Source organism: Scomber scombrus, chromosome 7, assembly GCF_963691925.1.
Source record: "Scomber scombrus chromosome 7, fScoSco1.1, whole genome shotgun sequence".
Taxonomy (NCBI): Eukaryota; Metazoa; Chordata; class Actinopteri; order Scombriformes; family Scombridae; genus Scomber; species Scomber scombrus.
The window spans coordinates 31,237,362-31,255,444 of record NC_084976.1 but is presented as its reverse complement, the minus strand read 5'-3'; the positions used below and the strand labels follow the sequence as shown (position 1 = coordinate 31,255,444).

At 38.9% G+C, this 18,083-nt stretch overlaps 1 protein-coding gene across 1 annotated transcript in view; it reads right to left on the bottom strand.

Moving 5' to 3' along the window:
* Positions 1–1,261: 1,261 nt before the first annotated feature.
* LOC133983988 (NLR family CARD domain-containing protein 3-like) overlaps positions 1,262–18,083 on the bottom strand; it is a 30,894-nt gene continuing 14,072 nt past the window's right edge. Inside the window, exons 7-17 of the mRNA XM_062423204.1 lie at positions 16,266–16,419; positions 11,978–12,030; positions 11,373–11,531; positions 10,979–11,025; positions 10,566–10,711; positions 10,239–10,285; positions 9,799–10,013; positions 8,952–9,214; positions 8,055–8,171; positions 7,791–7,932; positions 1,262–2,489 (exon numbers count right to left, since the gene is read on the bottom strand). Coding sequence (XP_062279188.1) covers positions 2,188–2,489; positions 7,791–7,932; positions 8,055–8,171; positions 8,952–9,214; positions 9,799–10,013; positions 10,239–10,285; positions 10,566–10,711; positions 10,979–11,025; positions 11,373–11,531; positions 11,978–12,030; positions 16,266–16,419 — 1,645 coding nt within the window. The 3' untranslated portion in view covers positions 1,262–2,187. The remainder of the gene's footprint in view (positions 2,490–7,790; positions 7,933–8,054; positions 8,172–8,951; positions 9,215–9,798; positions 10,014–10,238; positions 10,286–10,565; positions 10,712–10,978; positions 11,026–11,372; positions 11,532–11,977; positions 12,031–16,265; positions 16,420–18,083) is intronic.

Below are 18,083 nucleotides of genomic sequence, written 5' to 3'. Positions count from 1 at the left end.
CTCTTACTGTAAGATGGGCTTCGTGCGAGTGGTGTGGCGTTCAAGGTCTGTTCTGACGCTCTCCTCAAGCATCCCGATCCTTCGGACCCGGTGCTGATTTCGGCTCTCAGGGGCAGAAGAGTCAGCCTTGTTGACATACAGGTGACGGGCTTGGCGTCCACCAGAGGAAACCGTATTTTCCTCTCTTCCGCAGGTATACCTTTTAGAGCTGCGTTTGATCGTGGACTCTTTCGGATCTAGTGAAAGGTGCGTTTCAGGTGCACGTGGAATGTCTCTTCTCTCGTCCAGCGAGTTGAAGCTTCAAAGCAAAGGTTGGGGAGGAATACACGTATTTACACCTTTTTAAGCCAGTCGATAACGGAGACAGCGTTTCGTTCGCTTGCTGACTGCTAAAGGCGAGGCGTTACTCGCACCTCCTCATTTTAAAGATACAGGTCGTCAGCGGCTGGAAGTGATGTCGGGTGTCTCACAGCCAATCAGGGATGAGGACAGAGGGGATTATGGGATTTGAGTTCTAGGGTGATTTGACCCTAGTCCGGGGGATGAAGGGGGCAGGGAGCCCCTTTGGCGCTCTTTACTGTGCAGGTTTTTGTCTTTTCATCTTCTAGGCCTTAAAGGAACCCAGTAGACCATGTGCTCTTAATTCAGCTCCACATTAAAGTGAAGACCCAACACTGTTCGTTGCTGAATCAGGTCTGATGGTCTGAAAGCTCAAACATAAAGTGAATACTGCAGAGATCTTCATCAAGTTTGTTTTCTTGTTTTACAATTACAACTTTTATTCTATTTCTTATTTTCACTGTAATTATTCTATATATTTAATTGCATAGTGTATTTTCTGTTTTATGGCTGTTAAGCACCTTTAAGAAAAAAAGACAAAGTGCTACATATATATCAATTAATATGATTGTACTTATTTAAATTAAATTGTAAGAACATAATGAAAAATACAACTTAGTAAGGCAGGAAATGTATATTCCCCCTGAATGATTCACACCAAGCTGGAAAAGGTTCTTTAATGCCACTTTCTGACATGGAAAACTCTCATTCTGGCTTGAATATAAATATAATGTAGTATCTTGTGGTTTTATGAAGTTACGACTCAAATGTCTGAACATTTGCAGACTGATCTGTTGTCAACACAGGATGAAACAAAACTGCTGAAGAGTTAAAGCAGCGGATGTGGAGAAGATTCAGATCACAGATAAGATAAGATAGAGCCCATTTGTACTTATGTGATGTTTTATTCCCCCCCCTAAAAAAAAGTTTCTTACAGGGTATATATAACAGCGAGCTATCATCACATGGCTGACCTTTTATTATCATCATATATTTATATCAGCATATAAAAATCAGACTTTGGCAAAAAGCTAAACTACAGCAGCACAGAAACGAATTCCTTTAGAGAAATATGTGCTTTTACAACCTGGAGATTAAAGACCTGAACTGCTCCTCAAGCCATAGAAAAAGATGCTTAACAAAGGCAGATTAAAACACATCAGACACATAAGACACACACACACACACACACACACACACACACACACACACACACACACACACACACACACACACACACACACACACACACACACACTTCCCTAACAGATACAAAAATATTACAGTCTGGAGCCATTTAACAGTTTCACTCCACATAAAAAAAAATATTTACATTTTGATGAAAAATATGAGACTAGGACTAAATAATTTCTCTGTATCATCTTCATAATCACACACATATTAAAGAAGAATAGTTTCACAATGTTTCAAGTCTATCTTAAACCAGCAGTCAGGTGTCCATATGAACAGTAAAGATGTTTTCCTCTCTGTAATCATTCCTCCTGTTCATACTGACTATTAAAACCTTCTAATGTGCTTTCAATGTAAAGTGATGGAGACTCACACAGTCATTATAAAGTAGATGATCAGCTTCTATTGAGCTTCATCAGGCTGAGTTATTATATCAATGATATCTGACATGTTTACTGTCTTTTTAGCATCAGATTCCCTCTTAGTGTTTCCTGTTGAGCTGTGGTGTAACCATAGTAACAAAAAGACTTTGCTACTAAAAACACGGTAACGTTGAAACATAGAAGATGAAGATTTGACTCATTTGAAAGCCAAAGATGAAAATGAATATTTTGAGACTGTAAAACAGTCAGCTGTTATTCAGGCTCATCATCACACTCAGCTTAAGTTGAGCTCTCTGGAAAGGTTTGGATCCACCACACGGAGGGTAATGATAAAAAATGAGCTGGCTTCAGTTCCCTTTCTTCGCACCATGTCGATCACTTTTCGAGCTTTGTTTGCTCGTGTTTCTGTTGTGGCCGACTCCATTTCTTCATCATTTATAAAACGAAACTCAAGAAGTTTATCCAGAAGCTGGTTTAGATTAGGTTCAGACACTCTGTTAACAAACTGTGTCCGAACCAACTGCAGCTTGTCTGCTGGGTTGATGTCCCCTGCTGGGAGATTTCCACTTCTTGGATCTGGAATATAACCAGAATTGTTGTTTAATAACCCAACAGTCACTTTTAAACAGAGACCTTTTTGAAAAATGATGAACATTTTAACAGGAGACGGGGATGGTCTATTCAGATAGCCGGCAATTAGGTGTAAAAGTTTCCACAAATAACAAACAAAAAACAGTCTGTACCTACTGCCTCAATGTTTGGACATATTAACCACCTGTATGCCCGTATATCTGAGATGTCTGAGATGGCTAACATCATGCTTATGCTCATTAAAATGCAGAGTCACACTGTCATTCATAACATACCTTTTTTCTAAAATGTACAGTGCATCTGGAAAGTATTCACACCTTCACTTTCCCAACATTATATTATGTTACAGCCTTATTCCAAAATGGATTAAATTCCTTTTTTTTCTCTCATCAATCTACACACAATACCCCATAATGACAAAGCGAAAAAGGTTTTTTAGAAATTCTTGCAAATGTATTAAAAATAAAAACCTGAAATATCTCATGTACATAAGTATTCACTCCCTTTACTCAGTACTGTGTTGAGGCTCATCGGCAGCGATTACAGCCTCAAGTCTTCTAAGGTATGAAGCTACAAGCTTGGAACACCTGTATTTGGAGTATTTCTCTCATTCTTCTCTGCAGATCCTCTCAAGCTCTGTCAGGTCAGATGGGGAGCGTCGCTGCACAGACATTTTCAGGTCTTTCCAGAGATGTTCAATTGGGTTCAAGTCTGGGCTCTGGCTGGGCCACTCAAGGACATTCACAGACTTGTCCCGAAGCCACTCCTTCGTTGTCTTAGCTGCATGCTTAGGGTCGTTGTCCTGTTGGAAGCTAAACCAGTCTGAGGTCCTGAGCACTCTGCAGCAGGTTTTCATCAACGATCTCTCTGTACTTTACTCCGTTCATCTTTTCCCTCAACTAGTCTCCCACTTCCTGTCCCACAGCATGATGCTGCCACCACCATGCTTCACTGTAAGGATGCTATTAGCCAGGTGATGAGAGCTGCCTGGTTTCCTCCAGAGGGGACGCTTGGCATTCAGGCTAAAGAGTTCAATCTTGGTTTCATCAGACCAGAGAATCTTGTTTCTCATGGTCTTAGGCTACGTTCACACTGCAGGCCTTAATGCTCAATTCCAATTTATTGCTCAAATCCGATTTTTTGTTTGGCTGTTCATATTACCCTTTAAATATGGCCTGTTTGCGGACTGCGATGTGAACAGCTGAACGCTCCTAAAGTGACCCGCATGCTCAGTTGATCATTAATGATGTCATGCACTGAACGGTGTTTACGGAAGCGAACATGGCAACAGCCAGTGAAGTTACTGATCGTCTCATTTATGGTCTAATGTTAAAAACAGTGTGTGAGTGGGTGATGTTAAAAAGGAGGAAGAGGAGAAAGAAAATGAATACTTTAATGATGTCTGGGTTAGGGTTAGGTCTGTCTGTTTAATGTGTGAATCGAATAAATCCGATATGTATCTGATTCAGTTTGACATTTGAAAGTGGCCTGAATCGGATTTGGAAATGTCAGATTCAATGCGACTTGTGTTCACATTGTCAGAAACTAATCAGATATGGGTCACATTAGAGCCAACAAATCGGATTCAGGTCACTTTTAACTGCAGTGTGAACATAGCCATAGAGTCCTTTAGGTGCCTTCTGGCAAACTACAAGCGGGCCGTCATGAGCCTTTTACTGAGTAGAGGCTCCCGTCTGACCACTCTACCATAAAGGCCTGATTGGTGGAGTGCTGCAGAAATGGTTGTCCTTCTGGAAGGTTCTCCCATCCCCACAGAGAAACGCTGGAGCTCTGTCAGAGTGTTAGAAAGGCTCCAAATATACTTCCCGTTTGTTATTTCCATATTGGTTTCTATGCTCTGTGACTGCTTGGGGGCGATGTCGTACTGCTGTGCATGGTGACCATAGACTGTATATAAAATGGACGTAACATCCGTGACGTCACCCATTGGTTTGTGGACTGCTGCTTGGAAGCCAATAGTATCGGATCTGAGCAGCGCCATCTTGAAAATTTCCGGGAAAAAAACAAACAAGGATTCTACTTATATGGGCATCAGGAGGAGCATGAGGCGCCCTCCTGAACCTGTGAACCAATCAACCTGTCAATCACGACGTAGCCACGCCCTAATGCATACCCTGCTTTATCGTCACATATAAAATCAGGGAGGCCAAAATGTCCCAAATGAACATCATACTGCATTGAAGAAGGCTTTAAACTAGCGATTGAGACCATAAACACATTTTGAAAACGTTTACTGAGGATAGAAATCAAGTGAGAAGTTGGTGAATTCTCCATTGACTTGTATAGAGACGGAAGTCCTTTTGACACCAAAACGCTCGCCCCCTGGTGGCCTTTTGATAGAATGCAGTTTTAAGTTACTTCCGCGTTGGCCTCATTTCAGAGGACCGGAACTCCCCGCCTGATGGTGACTGACACATCATTCTTCTTAGTGTTATCATCAAAGTGGACACTGTTCATTGTTTTCAGAAGTTGTAGTTCTTTATGATGCAGTATTGTATGTTCATGTGCGCCTTTGACAAGGGTGAGTGTATTATTCATGCTGTTTATTCATTTGAAATGTTGTTTGATATGATGGCCGCTATTGTGTTAGCCTAGCTGCTAATTTGGTGTTTACTGCCACTAATTGCACTAGAAGTTGTTAAACCTTGTAATGTTGGTATCATGCATAACGTGCCTTAAGGTATAGCTTGTGTAGTTAGTGCGGTCTGCTTTGATGTTTAATTAAGCTCGTTGAGCATTGCATATGACTGCATAGATTATTATTTGTGGTATTATAGATATATTGTGCAGTTTAGAGGAAAATTGTATATTGTAGTAATGTGTGGGGGAAAGTTAATGTACTGGTGGGGATGTTTGTATACTGTATTTATTATAATAGTGATAGTGCAGTGTAATATTAACACCAATGTTGTTATCTGTTTTTATTTATTGCAGAAACCACACAGACAAACAAACTCCTAAACAATGCTGGATACCTACTCTGTACTGTAACGTCCTGCACCATCAGTAAAGTTCCCCTCACTGCAACAAATTCTCATCATTGTGTCCTGACCGACGCCCCAGGGGCAAATGAAGTATAACCCTAGTGAACCATCCCCTGAATTACAGTCCATGTCATAAACCTCCACAATACAGAGTGACCGTCAGGTTTTTGGTCACCTCCCTAACCAAGGCCCTTCTCCCCAGATTGCTCAGTTTGGTGGCCAGTTGTAGGAAGAGTCCTGCTGGTTCCAAACTTCTTCCCTTTACGAATGATGGAGACCACTGTGCTCTTCGGGACCTTCAATGCTGCAGACATTTTTTTGTACCCTTCCCCAGATCTGTGCCTCGATACAATCCTGTCTCAGAGGTCTACAGACAATTCCTTTGACTTCATGGCTTGGTTTCTGCTCTGATATGCACTGTCAACAGTGGGACCTTATATAGACAGATGTGTGCCTTTTCAATGAATTTACTACACTGCAAAAACGGCCCCTCTCAAAATAAGCCAACTAATCCTGAATCTAGCCAAATAGTCTTGTAAAGAGCAAAAAAATCTGCCAATGATGTAAGAAAAATTTACTTGGTTAGAATTCTTAAAGTCCTATTCTTAGTCGAATACTCAAAATTTGCCTTAAAAATAGACAGAAATGCTAAAAGTTAAGCAATCCGTGCTTACTTCAAGCAATTAAATCACACTTATTTAAGACAGAATTCCTTGAAATGAGTATTGTAGTCCCTGGTTGAGCAGATTATAAGAATTCATATCTTAAAAAATAAGATATTAACTAGCAAATAAAATAAGATTTCCCGACCCCCAGACACAGACACCTTTATTGATTAGTCACTATATGTAATCTTTGTTTTTAACTGTAGATGTTAACCAATCACATTTTTCAAGCTTTTTAAAGTTGACCTTCACAATCAGCGGAGGAAATCACGCTGGGTATGTGGCATGCGCTCTAACCACTCGACCACGTTTTTATTCTTTTTTATTTAGTTAGCTGTGAGAATTGATTGGCATGTGATTAAAGTGCCTCTTCACACTTTTTTGCAAGAAAGATGAATAATTCAGCAATCTCATGAGACTTGTCTGAGTTCATGTGGCATTCAATTGCAAATTAATTGCTAAGAGTTTTGAGTAAGGTTCTTCAGTTTGATCTTGAGGTTGATCTTGCACTTGTGTTTTGATATATTTCTGCTATTAGCTGTAACTCTTAAATGGTATACAGTCACTGAAACTTTTGAAACTTTTTTTTGTAAAAAGAGAGGTTTCAGCAGTAGTTGTGTTAAGCTGTATTGTCATATTTGTAATGTTTTCAAAGCCAGTGAATAAATAACAACAAACACCAATAACCAAAAAAAAGTTATCATTGTCATTTCTTAGAATTCTTATTTTAAGAATAGCCCTGTCTTAAAATAAGGAAAACAATCTTGTGCCTTTGCTTGAATAATTTGTAATCTATTGCCTTACCTTGTTACTGGTTAAATACAGCTTGATATTTGCTGGAAAAACTTAAGAAAAAGTGAGATATATTTTTTCTTAAAATAAGACACGTTTTCTTATGTAAAAACTGCTTGACAAGATTATTTTTCTATTTAGACAAAAAATAAGTCAGATATTCTTGAAACAAGTCTTTTTTTACTTTCTTAGATATCAGTTTTTGCAGTGTATACAGGTGGACTCCAATCAAATTATAGAAACATCTCAAGGATGATCATTGGAAACAGGATGTACCTGAGCTCAATTTTGAGTGTCATGGCAAAGGGAGTGAATATTTATGTACATGCGATATTTCAGTTTTTTATTTTCTAAAAAACCTTTTTCTCATGTCATTATGGGTTATTGTGTGTAGATTGATGAGAAAAAAAGGAATTAAATCCATTTTGGAAAAAGGCTGTAACATAACAAAATGTGGGGGAAGGGAGGGGGTGTGAATACTTTCCGGATGCACTGTATTCCAAGAATCCTCAGACACTTTAACCCAGAGAGAAAGATTTTAAACCATTTTTCCAATTTTGAGTTTCCTCTCCAAGTAGCCAGCGGGCTACTGTGTAAAAATCTTTTCCACCAGTCAGTGGACCAAATATTTTTCCATCCAGATAAATTTATCTAAAATAAATATTTTTACTATATTAAATACAAAACCCTCAGACTTCTGTAACATTGTCTGAAGGCTGCATGATAAATCCAGAAGTGGAATCTTTGATTTGTTATTACAGTAATAATGTCTATAATAATTCTACAACTGTGGTCTCAACTCTGACATGAGGTGAAAGATTTACCTGTCAGTTTCACCATCCGATTCCACCTTTGTGTCCCCTCTTGGTCTTTGACCATCAAAGTCACTGTCTTTTGTTTTGTAGTGAGGAAAACCTCAAATGTTGGGAAGAAGTTTGGTCCACACTTTGTGTCAAATAGTTCACGCTGAAAACCAGAAGCAAAGCATCATTTTCATACCTGTTGTAATGTTTTTTATCTTGTACTCTAATCGTGAACATATAATAATTAAGTTTTTTGCCATTAAAAGTGTATCAGAAGTGACTCACCCCAGGCTGGATTCTGTAGGCCTCAGGTTCACACTGAACACTGTAACTTTGACCAATGCTGAGACGACATTTGGAGGAGATCTTAATGTTCTCAGCTGATCCTTGTCGGGCGGCAACCTTCAGTAACACAGCATGATTATTGAGGCGTTTATTCACAGAGAGATAGACAATGATCTCTCTGAGTTATTCATATTCTGTTATTGTACATGCTGGACATCTATAGAGATATGAATCTACACATGTTGTAGGTGGAAATAAACAAGTCTTCCTCACTGCAGTGGCATCTTATAAAACTGTAATGTTTGTAAAGGATTTCTCCTTTAATCTCTCCATGAGATCCTGTAGAAGAAGTTCTATGTTGAACATTTAGATACAATTATATGTTATTAATTATAACAAGAAAGTTTCTTGTTAAAATGTAATTCTGATAAAATATCACATAAAAAACATGAATATGAAAAATATCTTGAAAAAAAAAACTAAAACCAGAAAAGTTTATAACAACATGTGGTGGCATTAACATGCTGCCATATTGAATACCTAGAAAAGTAATTCTATATTAATTTAGCCCACAATTACATTTTTACTATATCTGATGGTGGTATCACAAGTGACACTGTGGCAGACAATAATAGACTCTAGAGATAATGCAGAAGAAAACTAAACTAAACTAAACTAAAAAGAACAACACTAAAGTAAAAACGGAAAGCAAAAGATTATTCTGAAGATGTCCAGTTCAGATTGTACAATCACACTTTTCTTACCGCAGCTTGAAAAGGTTTAAGAGGCATAGAGAAGAGAAGCAGGACTGACTGTTCAGCCTGTTGTTGGAACAGCTGTGGTATAAAACAAGTTGAGGCTGATGGTAAACACATACTGTATGACAGATACTTTTACCTCGCTCAGAGGAATGTTGGCCTGCAGCAGAAATACATCAAGTATTTGATCATCATCATCATCCGGAGGTCGGAGGAACAGCAGAACCTGGCCCCTAATTGGTCGTCTGTTACGCCTCGTAAAACGCTTCCACACAAGGCCCACAGGAGAGAAGTGAGTGATGTTCACAACCACATGAGTGTCTGTAATCTCCAGCGGCTCCAGGATGTTCATTCCATCATCAGTGATGTGGACGACAGACAGCAGACCATCAGGGAGAGGAGCTGTGGACATAGATTTATGTTACTAACAACAACCTCAATATATGTTAGTACTCATTTTACTTGATGTGTAGGACTCTCAGTCTGGTCAGTGAAGAATTAAACAGTTTGGACAGGCTGGACAAATCATCCAACACAACTGTCAGTGTTGGTGGGTGGGAAGCCGGTGAGGGATTTTGAGTCAATTAGAGGAGATATATTAAAACATTTATTTTAGGGACAAAATCACACTTATATGAAATGAAGAAAGATTACATTTGAATGGACAGTCTGGCCTTAATTGAACAGGGCAAAATTACATTTGGGTTGTTCTGTTTCCCTTTTACTACCATAACTCTAAACCTGAGAAAATGCTGTAATGAACACATTTATATCTCCAGATGATGAACCCTTTTCAGTTTCCTCGACGGCCTCTCTCAGGATAAACTTTACATGTTTAGCTCCAACGTTGGTGAGATCAAAGAACTGATAAATCATCAGTGTTTGTTCATCTTGTTGTTGTAGTGAACTCTGCAGCCTGTAGGAGGCGCTAACAGGAGTCTTATTATTGTTTTAATAAATCTCACAAAGCACAATGATCAGCTTACCATCCCTGGTTTCACAGTGTGGCAGGCGGAGCTGACTGACAGCACCGTCAGGACTGTGGATGTTGAACAGCGGCCCTGCAGCCGTCTTGCCAGCTGGTTGTAGAAGGCTTTCGTCCCATTGGACGGTCCTGTACTGCAGCTCCGCCTCCTGAACCGTACCAAACACCAGTCCAGTCAAAGTACACCTGAACACACCTGGACCAGGACAGCTGAACCTGTAGGACACAGAGGAGCTGATTACACAACACAAACAGAAGCTCATTGAGCCTTTTCTTGGTTGCTGTGACTGCTGCAGTGTTTAAAAAGACCAAACTGAACATCTGGATAAGATGTGAGTGAAGCAGCAGCTGCAGGAGTATGAAGTGAAAGTGAAGCGTCATCACTGAAAGGAGCCAATGAGGTTGAGGGTTGAAATATTGTGCATCTCATGTTTTAGTTACCTGTATGAAATGTTTGCAGACTCAGTCAGAACTTTGGGTGTGAAGTCCTAAAATGGAGAGAAAGTGACAACATTAGTTAGAGAAAGTGAGCAGCTCACCCTCACAGTCGTACAGCTGACAGGATCCTCACTCTTTACTGTTTATTCATCATTTGATTATCACTAGTCCAACTGAATAAATGATCAGTTGCTCTTTAACTTTACATTCTGCAGCTGGTTGTTTCACAGATGAGGAGAATAAATGAGAGCTTGAAGATAATACAGAGTCTGATCAATAACAAATTAATAAACATGTAAAGTGAAAAATGGACATTTGTATTGATTCTACCTGCCAGTGACTCGTCCCAGTCAGATTCTCTCTGCACTCAAGCTGCTGCTGCTGCTGCTTCAGCCTCTCTGGATCATGAGGATACAGCTGATTGTCTCTGCTGTCCTCAGACACATGGATGTTTGTGTTGGATGTGGACGGATCTGCTGGGAGATTAAAGGATGAGGAGAAGACACACAGCAGATGTTAAACTCACTTCTAGACATGAAGTTTGTGACCCAGTTTTTAAGGCTGCATTCAGACATTAGCCCTGTATGAAAAAATGCAGTATGCAGTGGAATAAAATCTGGTGGACAGAGCAAAGTCAGAAACAGACTTAACTCCACAGACACAATCTCCACTAGTTGTCTTTAGATTTGTATTTTTGTCAAATCACAATCACACTCTGAACCGGTCACAGTCTCAACACTCACGTTCATTATGTGTGGCAGGTGTAGCGCTGTCCCGTCTGTCCTCCACCCTGCAGGAATAAATACAAACACACCAGTTATCTGGACTGTCTTATGAAGAGGGTTCAAATAATCAGACTCTTCACTAAAGAGAACTCTGTGATTCCACACAACCACCAAGCTGTTCATCATCATCTGGACTTTCCAATCTAGCTTTGAGTTAATTAAGTGTGGATCAATCTGGATTTGTGGTGCGTCCCACAGCACAAATGTAGCTCAGTAATATTAATATTTACACCCCAAGTTATTGCCAAATTTACATCACCCAGAAAATGTCCTCAAAGGGAAAATCAAGGTTTCTCACATTGAGGTAAATTACTGAAGTGCATTTCTGCTCTCAGTAGAAACAGTCTCTTACTTTAAGTCTGAGGATCCAGCTTCATGAGTGACGTCTGGAGGATGATGTTTGGACACACAGGTTGATACTGGAGGCTCTGATTTGTGCTCTTCCTCCACACAAGCTCTCCTCTTCTGGTTTCCAGTCAGTGTGACATGTGAACCTTTAGAATCAGAGAACCTAGACACAAACAGTAGATACGTTAATATACTTCAGACACTTACATCAGGGAAATGACCATTCATATGAAATGATTATACAGTTAGAGTTGGAAGAAAAGGCTTTGCTGTTTGAGGGAGACTCAGAAAGAAACAGAATCCCCTTTTAATAAACATTTTTAAATTTCATTATTATTAAACTTTTAAATAACATACATGAACATTAAATCTTAGATCAATCAGCTCTGATTAAAAGGAGGTTGGGGTGGTGGAGAGTAATCAATGATACGTATGAGGTTATACACCTGAACAGCTGTATGAATATGAAAGGATGTGACTGGTCAGCTGGTGGCCAAGAAGCTGATGAATGAGCCAATGATGGTGAAGCATGAATGAAACAGCTGATGCCAATCACTTAATGACAATATGACTTCAGTGCTCCATTCTCCTCTCACACCTTCACTGTACCTGGAAATACTGGATCTTTGATTGGATGCTGAGTGGATCATCCTAAATATCACCTCTGAGACAAATACATGGGATCACTAATATGGACTCACTTCACCACAGTACTGACCTCAGAGTCTGCAGTCCACAGTTTGGACTCTCCAGTCCAGCAGACAGAAGCTTCACTGATGAATCAGACAGTTTGTTTCCACTCAGGTCCAGATGTGTCAGATGAGGGTTGGACTTCAGAGCTGAGGCCAAAACTTCACAGTGAGTCTCTGAGAGTTCACAGTCAATAAGTCTGTAATGACACATATATTACAACATATGTTATCATGAAAGAGGACACTTTATATTTACTTCATGCATTTGATGATGAAACAGTTTGATGCTCATTATTTTGATGAACATTTTTTCTTCACATCAGTGGTTCACATCATCTTTTTTTTTTCTTTCTTTTAAATCTATTTTTTCTGAAGCATTTTATTCCTTAAATGTAAAAATGTTTTTAGAGAAAGTTCAGACAGGAAGATCATCTTATTTAATGCTTATATCTGTAGTTTTATTTCTCATCCCTCAGTCATTCTGATCTCTCTCACAGCTCAATGTCACTTTAACTTCCTCTCTTCAAGCAGCAATAGTTTTACCTAGCCATTGTTCAAAAGTCAAGTCACACACAGATTAGATCAGCTGTCCTAATTAACGTTGATTCAGGTGCCTGGTTCAGTGAGCCGCAGTCTGTGTCCAGCCAAAGATCTTCTCTAAGAGAAGATGCTTCCTCGCTCTGTTTTGTGAGGAGTTCTTCATCAAACAATGTACATGAAACATGGCCACTCTAAAGATTTCCAGTAAGTAAGTGAGCATCTTTCTTTGCTCACAGGTAAGATCTATCATAAATTGTTCTCATATTCAACTGTTGCAAAGAATTCCATAAAGTAACTTTTGAAGGTTGTTTCTATGCTGGCGTTTAACTTTGCATTTGGGTTCCAGTGATTCAGCAGTAAGCTTCCTAGCTAGTGCTGCATGTACATAGCTGCCTAGTCTAAATAGTAGCATCAGTATTAGAGTGTTTCTGTGTGTGTGTGTGGTTGTGTGTGTGTATGACTGTTTTTGTGTGTGTGTTTGTGTTTGAATGTGTATGTGAGTGTGTGTGTGTTCTGAAGGATCAATATCAAGGATCAGACATTATTCATTAAAACACTTTAAAGAATATAATAAAGAAATATTTCTCCTTCATCAAGTAAACTTGATCAGTTTAAACAGAATATTTAGAACTAAATTCCCTCTTTGAGTTTGGATCCCTCCACTGCAGCTCAGCAAGGAAACACTGAAGAAACACAAACATACTTACTTGATATGTGGAACTCAGACTGCTGAAGCCTCACATTAGTTTCAACTCTGGAAGTCATTTTTACTCACAACAAGACTGGATTTTAAATTCCTGAACACATTTACATTCTACACATTTGTTTTCAGGCTAATCCTGAAAATTATGAACCAAACATTTGAAACTTCAGTGAAGAATTTGAATTTAATTAATAGAAAATAAATCTACCAAAGCTTCAGTCAGTGAACTCACATCAGAGTCTTCAGTCTACAGTTTGGACTCTCCAGTCCAGCAGACAGACGCTTCACTGATGAATCAGACAGTTTGTTGAAGCTCAGGTCCAGATGTGTCAGATGAGGGTTGGACTTCAGAGCTGAGGCCAAAACTTCACAGTGAGTCTCTGAGAGTTCACAGTGAGAAAGTCTGTAATGACACATATATTACAACATATGTTATCATGAAAGAGGACACTTTATATTTACTTCATGCATTTGATGATGAAACAGTTTGATGCTCATTATTCTGATGAACATTTATTCTTCACATCAGTGGTTCAGATCATCTTTTTTTAAATTTTATTTAAATCTATTTTTTCTGATGCATTTTATTCCTTAAATGTAAAAATGAAGTTTAGAGAAAGTGCAGACAGGAAGATCATCTTTTTTACAAGCTCACATCTGTAGTTTTATTTCTCATCCCTCAGTCATTCTGATCTCTGTCACAGCTCAGTTTCCTTTCTGTCATTTCTGGGGCATCAATTAAGACGTCAGCTGTTCACATCACCTGCTCACATCTAACCAATAACACGCTGACACACCTTCTTTGTCAGCCTATCATATTGCAGCTGTCTTTTTAAATGTTTCTCCCTCTCTGCTCAGTGCTTTCAGAGTTGCTGCATATCAGGATGATTCAGATTCAAGTAGTTGACTCTTGAGAGAAATGTCAAGTATCAGGCTTTGTCAACCAGCTCAGTCTGTTGTTGTACTCACTGCATGTTTATCAATTGTAGCCTGTTCATTGAAGCAGTGTTCAGTCAGCGTGACTGCTCTCTGCTGCTGTGTGGATGTGTGTGTGCAAATATTAGTAGCCTAGTACTTGGATTTCTATCTAGATATTGTATCTGCGTTGCTGTCTGCATCACTTTAACATCCTCTCTTCAAGCAGCAATAGTTTTACCTAGCCTTCGTTCAAAAGTCAAGTCACACACAGATTAGATCAGCTGTCCTAATTAACGTTGATTCAGGTGCCTGGTTCAGTGAGCCGCAGTCTGTGTCCAGCCAAAGATCTTCTCTGAGAGAAGATGCTTCCTCGCTCTGTTTTGTGAGGAGTTCTTCATCAAACAATGTACATGAAACATGTCCACTCTAAAGATTTCCAGTAAGTAAGTGAGCATCTTTCTTTGCTCACAGGTAAGATCTATCATAAATTGTTCTCATATTCAACTGTTGCAAAGAATTTCATGAAGTAACTGTTGAAGGTTGTTTCTATGCTGGCATTTAACTTTGCATTTGGGTTCCAGTGATTCAGCAGTAAGCTTCCTAGCTAGTGCTGCATGTACATAGCTGCCTAGTCTAAATAGTAGCATCAGTATTAGAGTATTATTTGTACAGAGCTGACCATGATCCTCTGATACTGATGATTCTGTATAGCAAACAGTTATTAACATAGTTAGTCTTTGAGTTTAGTTTCTTTTCATTCATCTGAGTGTAAACATTCAGAGCATGTCTGCCACATCCTGACACTCGTCTCTAATGTGGTCTCCAAACCTCAGAGAGGACAGCTCATTTATTTTCTCACTCATCAAACAAATCAAATTTGAATGTATTCAGTTCTTCATCGGTAAGGAGTGCACCTTCATCAGCGTGACATTTAGCATCAGTAACGCACTATTCATACAAATCATCATTCAGCTCACTGTCTTCAGCAGCAGCTATGTTAGCGCATGCTTCTAAGAGTGTTTCTATTTTATATATAGATGCATCAGCAGCATTGCACAAACAAACAAAAGGACATTTTATTTTGCATCACTGTCATTATGACTAGACAATATGATGAAGATGATGGGTGATGTGGTCTATCGGCTGGGTGTAACCTTTGATAACAGTTAGTTATTCTCGAGGGTGGAAGGACTACAATTTCCAACAGCAAAGTAGGATTTAAGAAGCCTCTTTTTCTTTCTAAAGATACATTCATTCACCTATTTATTCATCCTTCAATAAGGTCTAAAGATGATATTAAAAGAAGGAGCACGTTGGTCTTCTGACTGCTTCTAACACCGTTTAGATTCTCTCAGGTTATTTATTAATGTAATGTACTCAGCAGACATGCACGGTCATTATCAGCTCCTCTTCAACATCTAGACTGTTGGTCATCTACACTATGGCATCCTGATGGCTCTTCAATAAATGACAGTTCTAAGGTGTGTAAAGATAACACCTATGGTAAGCTCTGCATATAACTGGTGGTTGGTGCTTCATGTTTAGTCTCACCATTCTTTAGCTGCTCTCTAATCTCTGGTCACTGCTGAACTACTTGGAGGTCCCAATCATCTCTGAATTCAATCATCATTGTATGTTACTGCCTAGTTTAATAAGTACAAGTTAGTCCTGATCTCTAGCATTGCTGGCTATGGCCCATCATGCAACAGGTCAGGCTGGACAAGTTCACATTGGAAGCTGTTCAACTCATCATGCCCGTTAGCATCGCTGCTGGTAATGGAACTCTATTTTTATTATATCGGCTTATGATTGACATGTTTATTATTCTTAGTGTACATTGGACATTTTTAAGAAAAAACTGTCATGCTCGTTATTTCATTTCATCACTGAGATTATGCACCTTGTACAATTATTGTATTTTTTCTATAAAGCAGATTCAAGCTAATTCTGAAAATGATGAACCAAACAGTGAAGGATGTGAATTAAATGAAAATAAAATAATCTACCAAAGCATCAGTCAGTGAACTCACATCAGAGTCAGTTTACAGTGTGGACTCTCCTGTACAGCAGACAGAAGCTTCTCTGCTGAATCAGACAGTTTGTTGAGTCTCAGGTGCAGCTCTTCCAGATGAGGGTTGGACTTCACAGCTGAGGCCAAAACTTCACATTCAGTGTCTGAGAGTCTACAGGCAGTAAGTCTGTAATGACACATATATTACAACATATTATCATGAACTGGCTCAACGTTCAGACAAACAAGGAGAACACATGTTTGAATCTCAAAAACTAAAATAATTAATTAAAGTAACTTAATTACATAACTAAATTAAAGCTACATGTGTAATGTGTAGAATCAGTAGTGTAGGGAAGTGCATGGATGAGGGGAAATGTGTGCTAGACAATAACAAACACATGAAGCAAAGAAAGAAAAAGGATGTTGTTGGTGGAAGAGAGAGGGAGACACTGAGCAGGCCAGCGTTTATAAGGTGACCCAGCCCAAAGCCCAGGTGAACTGCTTCAGCCTGATGACCATGACTCTTATTATTATTATTATTATTATTATTATTATGAGTTTGACTCTTATTTATTATTATGAGTTTGACTCTTATTTATTATTATGAGTTTGACTCTTATTATTATTATAAAGTTTGAAACTCATTATTTTGATTAACATTTGCTCTTCACATCAGTGGTTCAATTAATCTTTAAAAATCTATTTTTTCTGATTTCATTTAATTCCTTTAATGTAAAAGGACAGTTGAGAGAGAAACAGGAAACAAGAGGAGAGAGATCAGTGGATGCTGCAGTTATACTGGATGCATCTTAACCAGTAAGCTACCAGAACACTCCCAGTTCAGCTGATGGTCTCACTGTGCTTGAATGAAACAATCATTCTCATCACTCTCTCTCATAGCTGCAGACTTTAATCTTTGTTTTGATTTAATCTTGCAGATGAAGGAGAGAACATGGAGTTACATTGAGGCTTCTATAATGTGCGCAGTGTGTCTGTGTGATCTGATCCCATGTCTGTCTCCACAAAGTTAACATGAGGACATCTTGATTAGAAAACCACTTTTACTGTCCACTATGTGTAATGTGACTGCAGGATATTTAGACTCAGTTCAACTCAGTGAACAGTTCCAGTTGATAAAGATCATCTCTCTTTGCTACCTGCTGCTGTCAGCTTCACATCCATAAGCAGCTACATTTACTGACTGTTCACAAACACTAATGAAACTAATGACCTGACAATATTACACCTGTACATCATTAAATATGAATGTCATTCAATATTTAGACGATTAATTGTCGACTTTCTTTTCTGAGAATCTGAAAAACTGATTCATCACAAATACAATTAACAAACTAATGAGGTTGAATTATTTTCACCATGATGTCATCAGAAAGATGTTATCAGGGTAGAAGCATTAAGAATATATAGAGCAGCAGTAATGTTTAGGATAACAAGCAGTCTTAAATACCAAACATACAGCTGATACAGAGAGACGTCCTCCTGCTCGCCAAAGGTGTGTGTGTGTGTTTGTGTCTGTGAAAGAGCGCATATGAGCGAGGAAGAGAGAGAGAGACTGTGTGTATTTTGCTTTCTTCTGTGCTTGTGTGTGTGTGTGTGTGTGTGTGTGAACGGGTGAGTGAATGTAACTAGTTCCTAACTGATATAACTGACAGCAGATTTTTGGAGCATGCAGTATTTCATTGTTCTGGATTGTTTCAATAATAATAAACATACATTTGCATAAAGTAAGCATATGTATCCACTACCAAATGATATAATGTACTCAGCAGACATGCACGGTCATCATCAGCTCCTCTTCAACATCTAGACTGTTGGTCATCTACACTA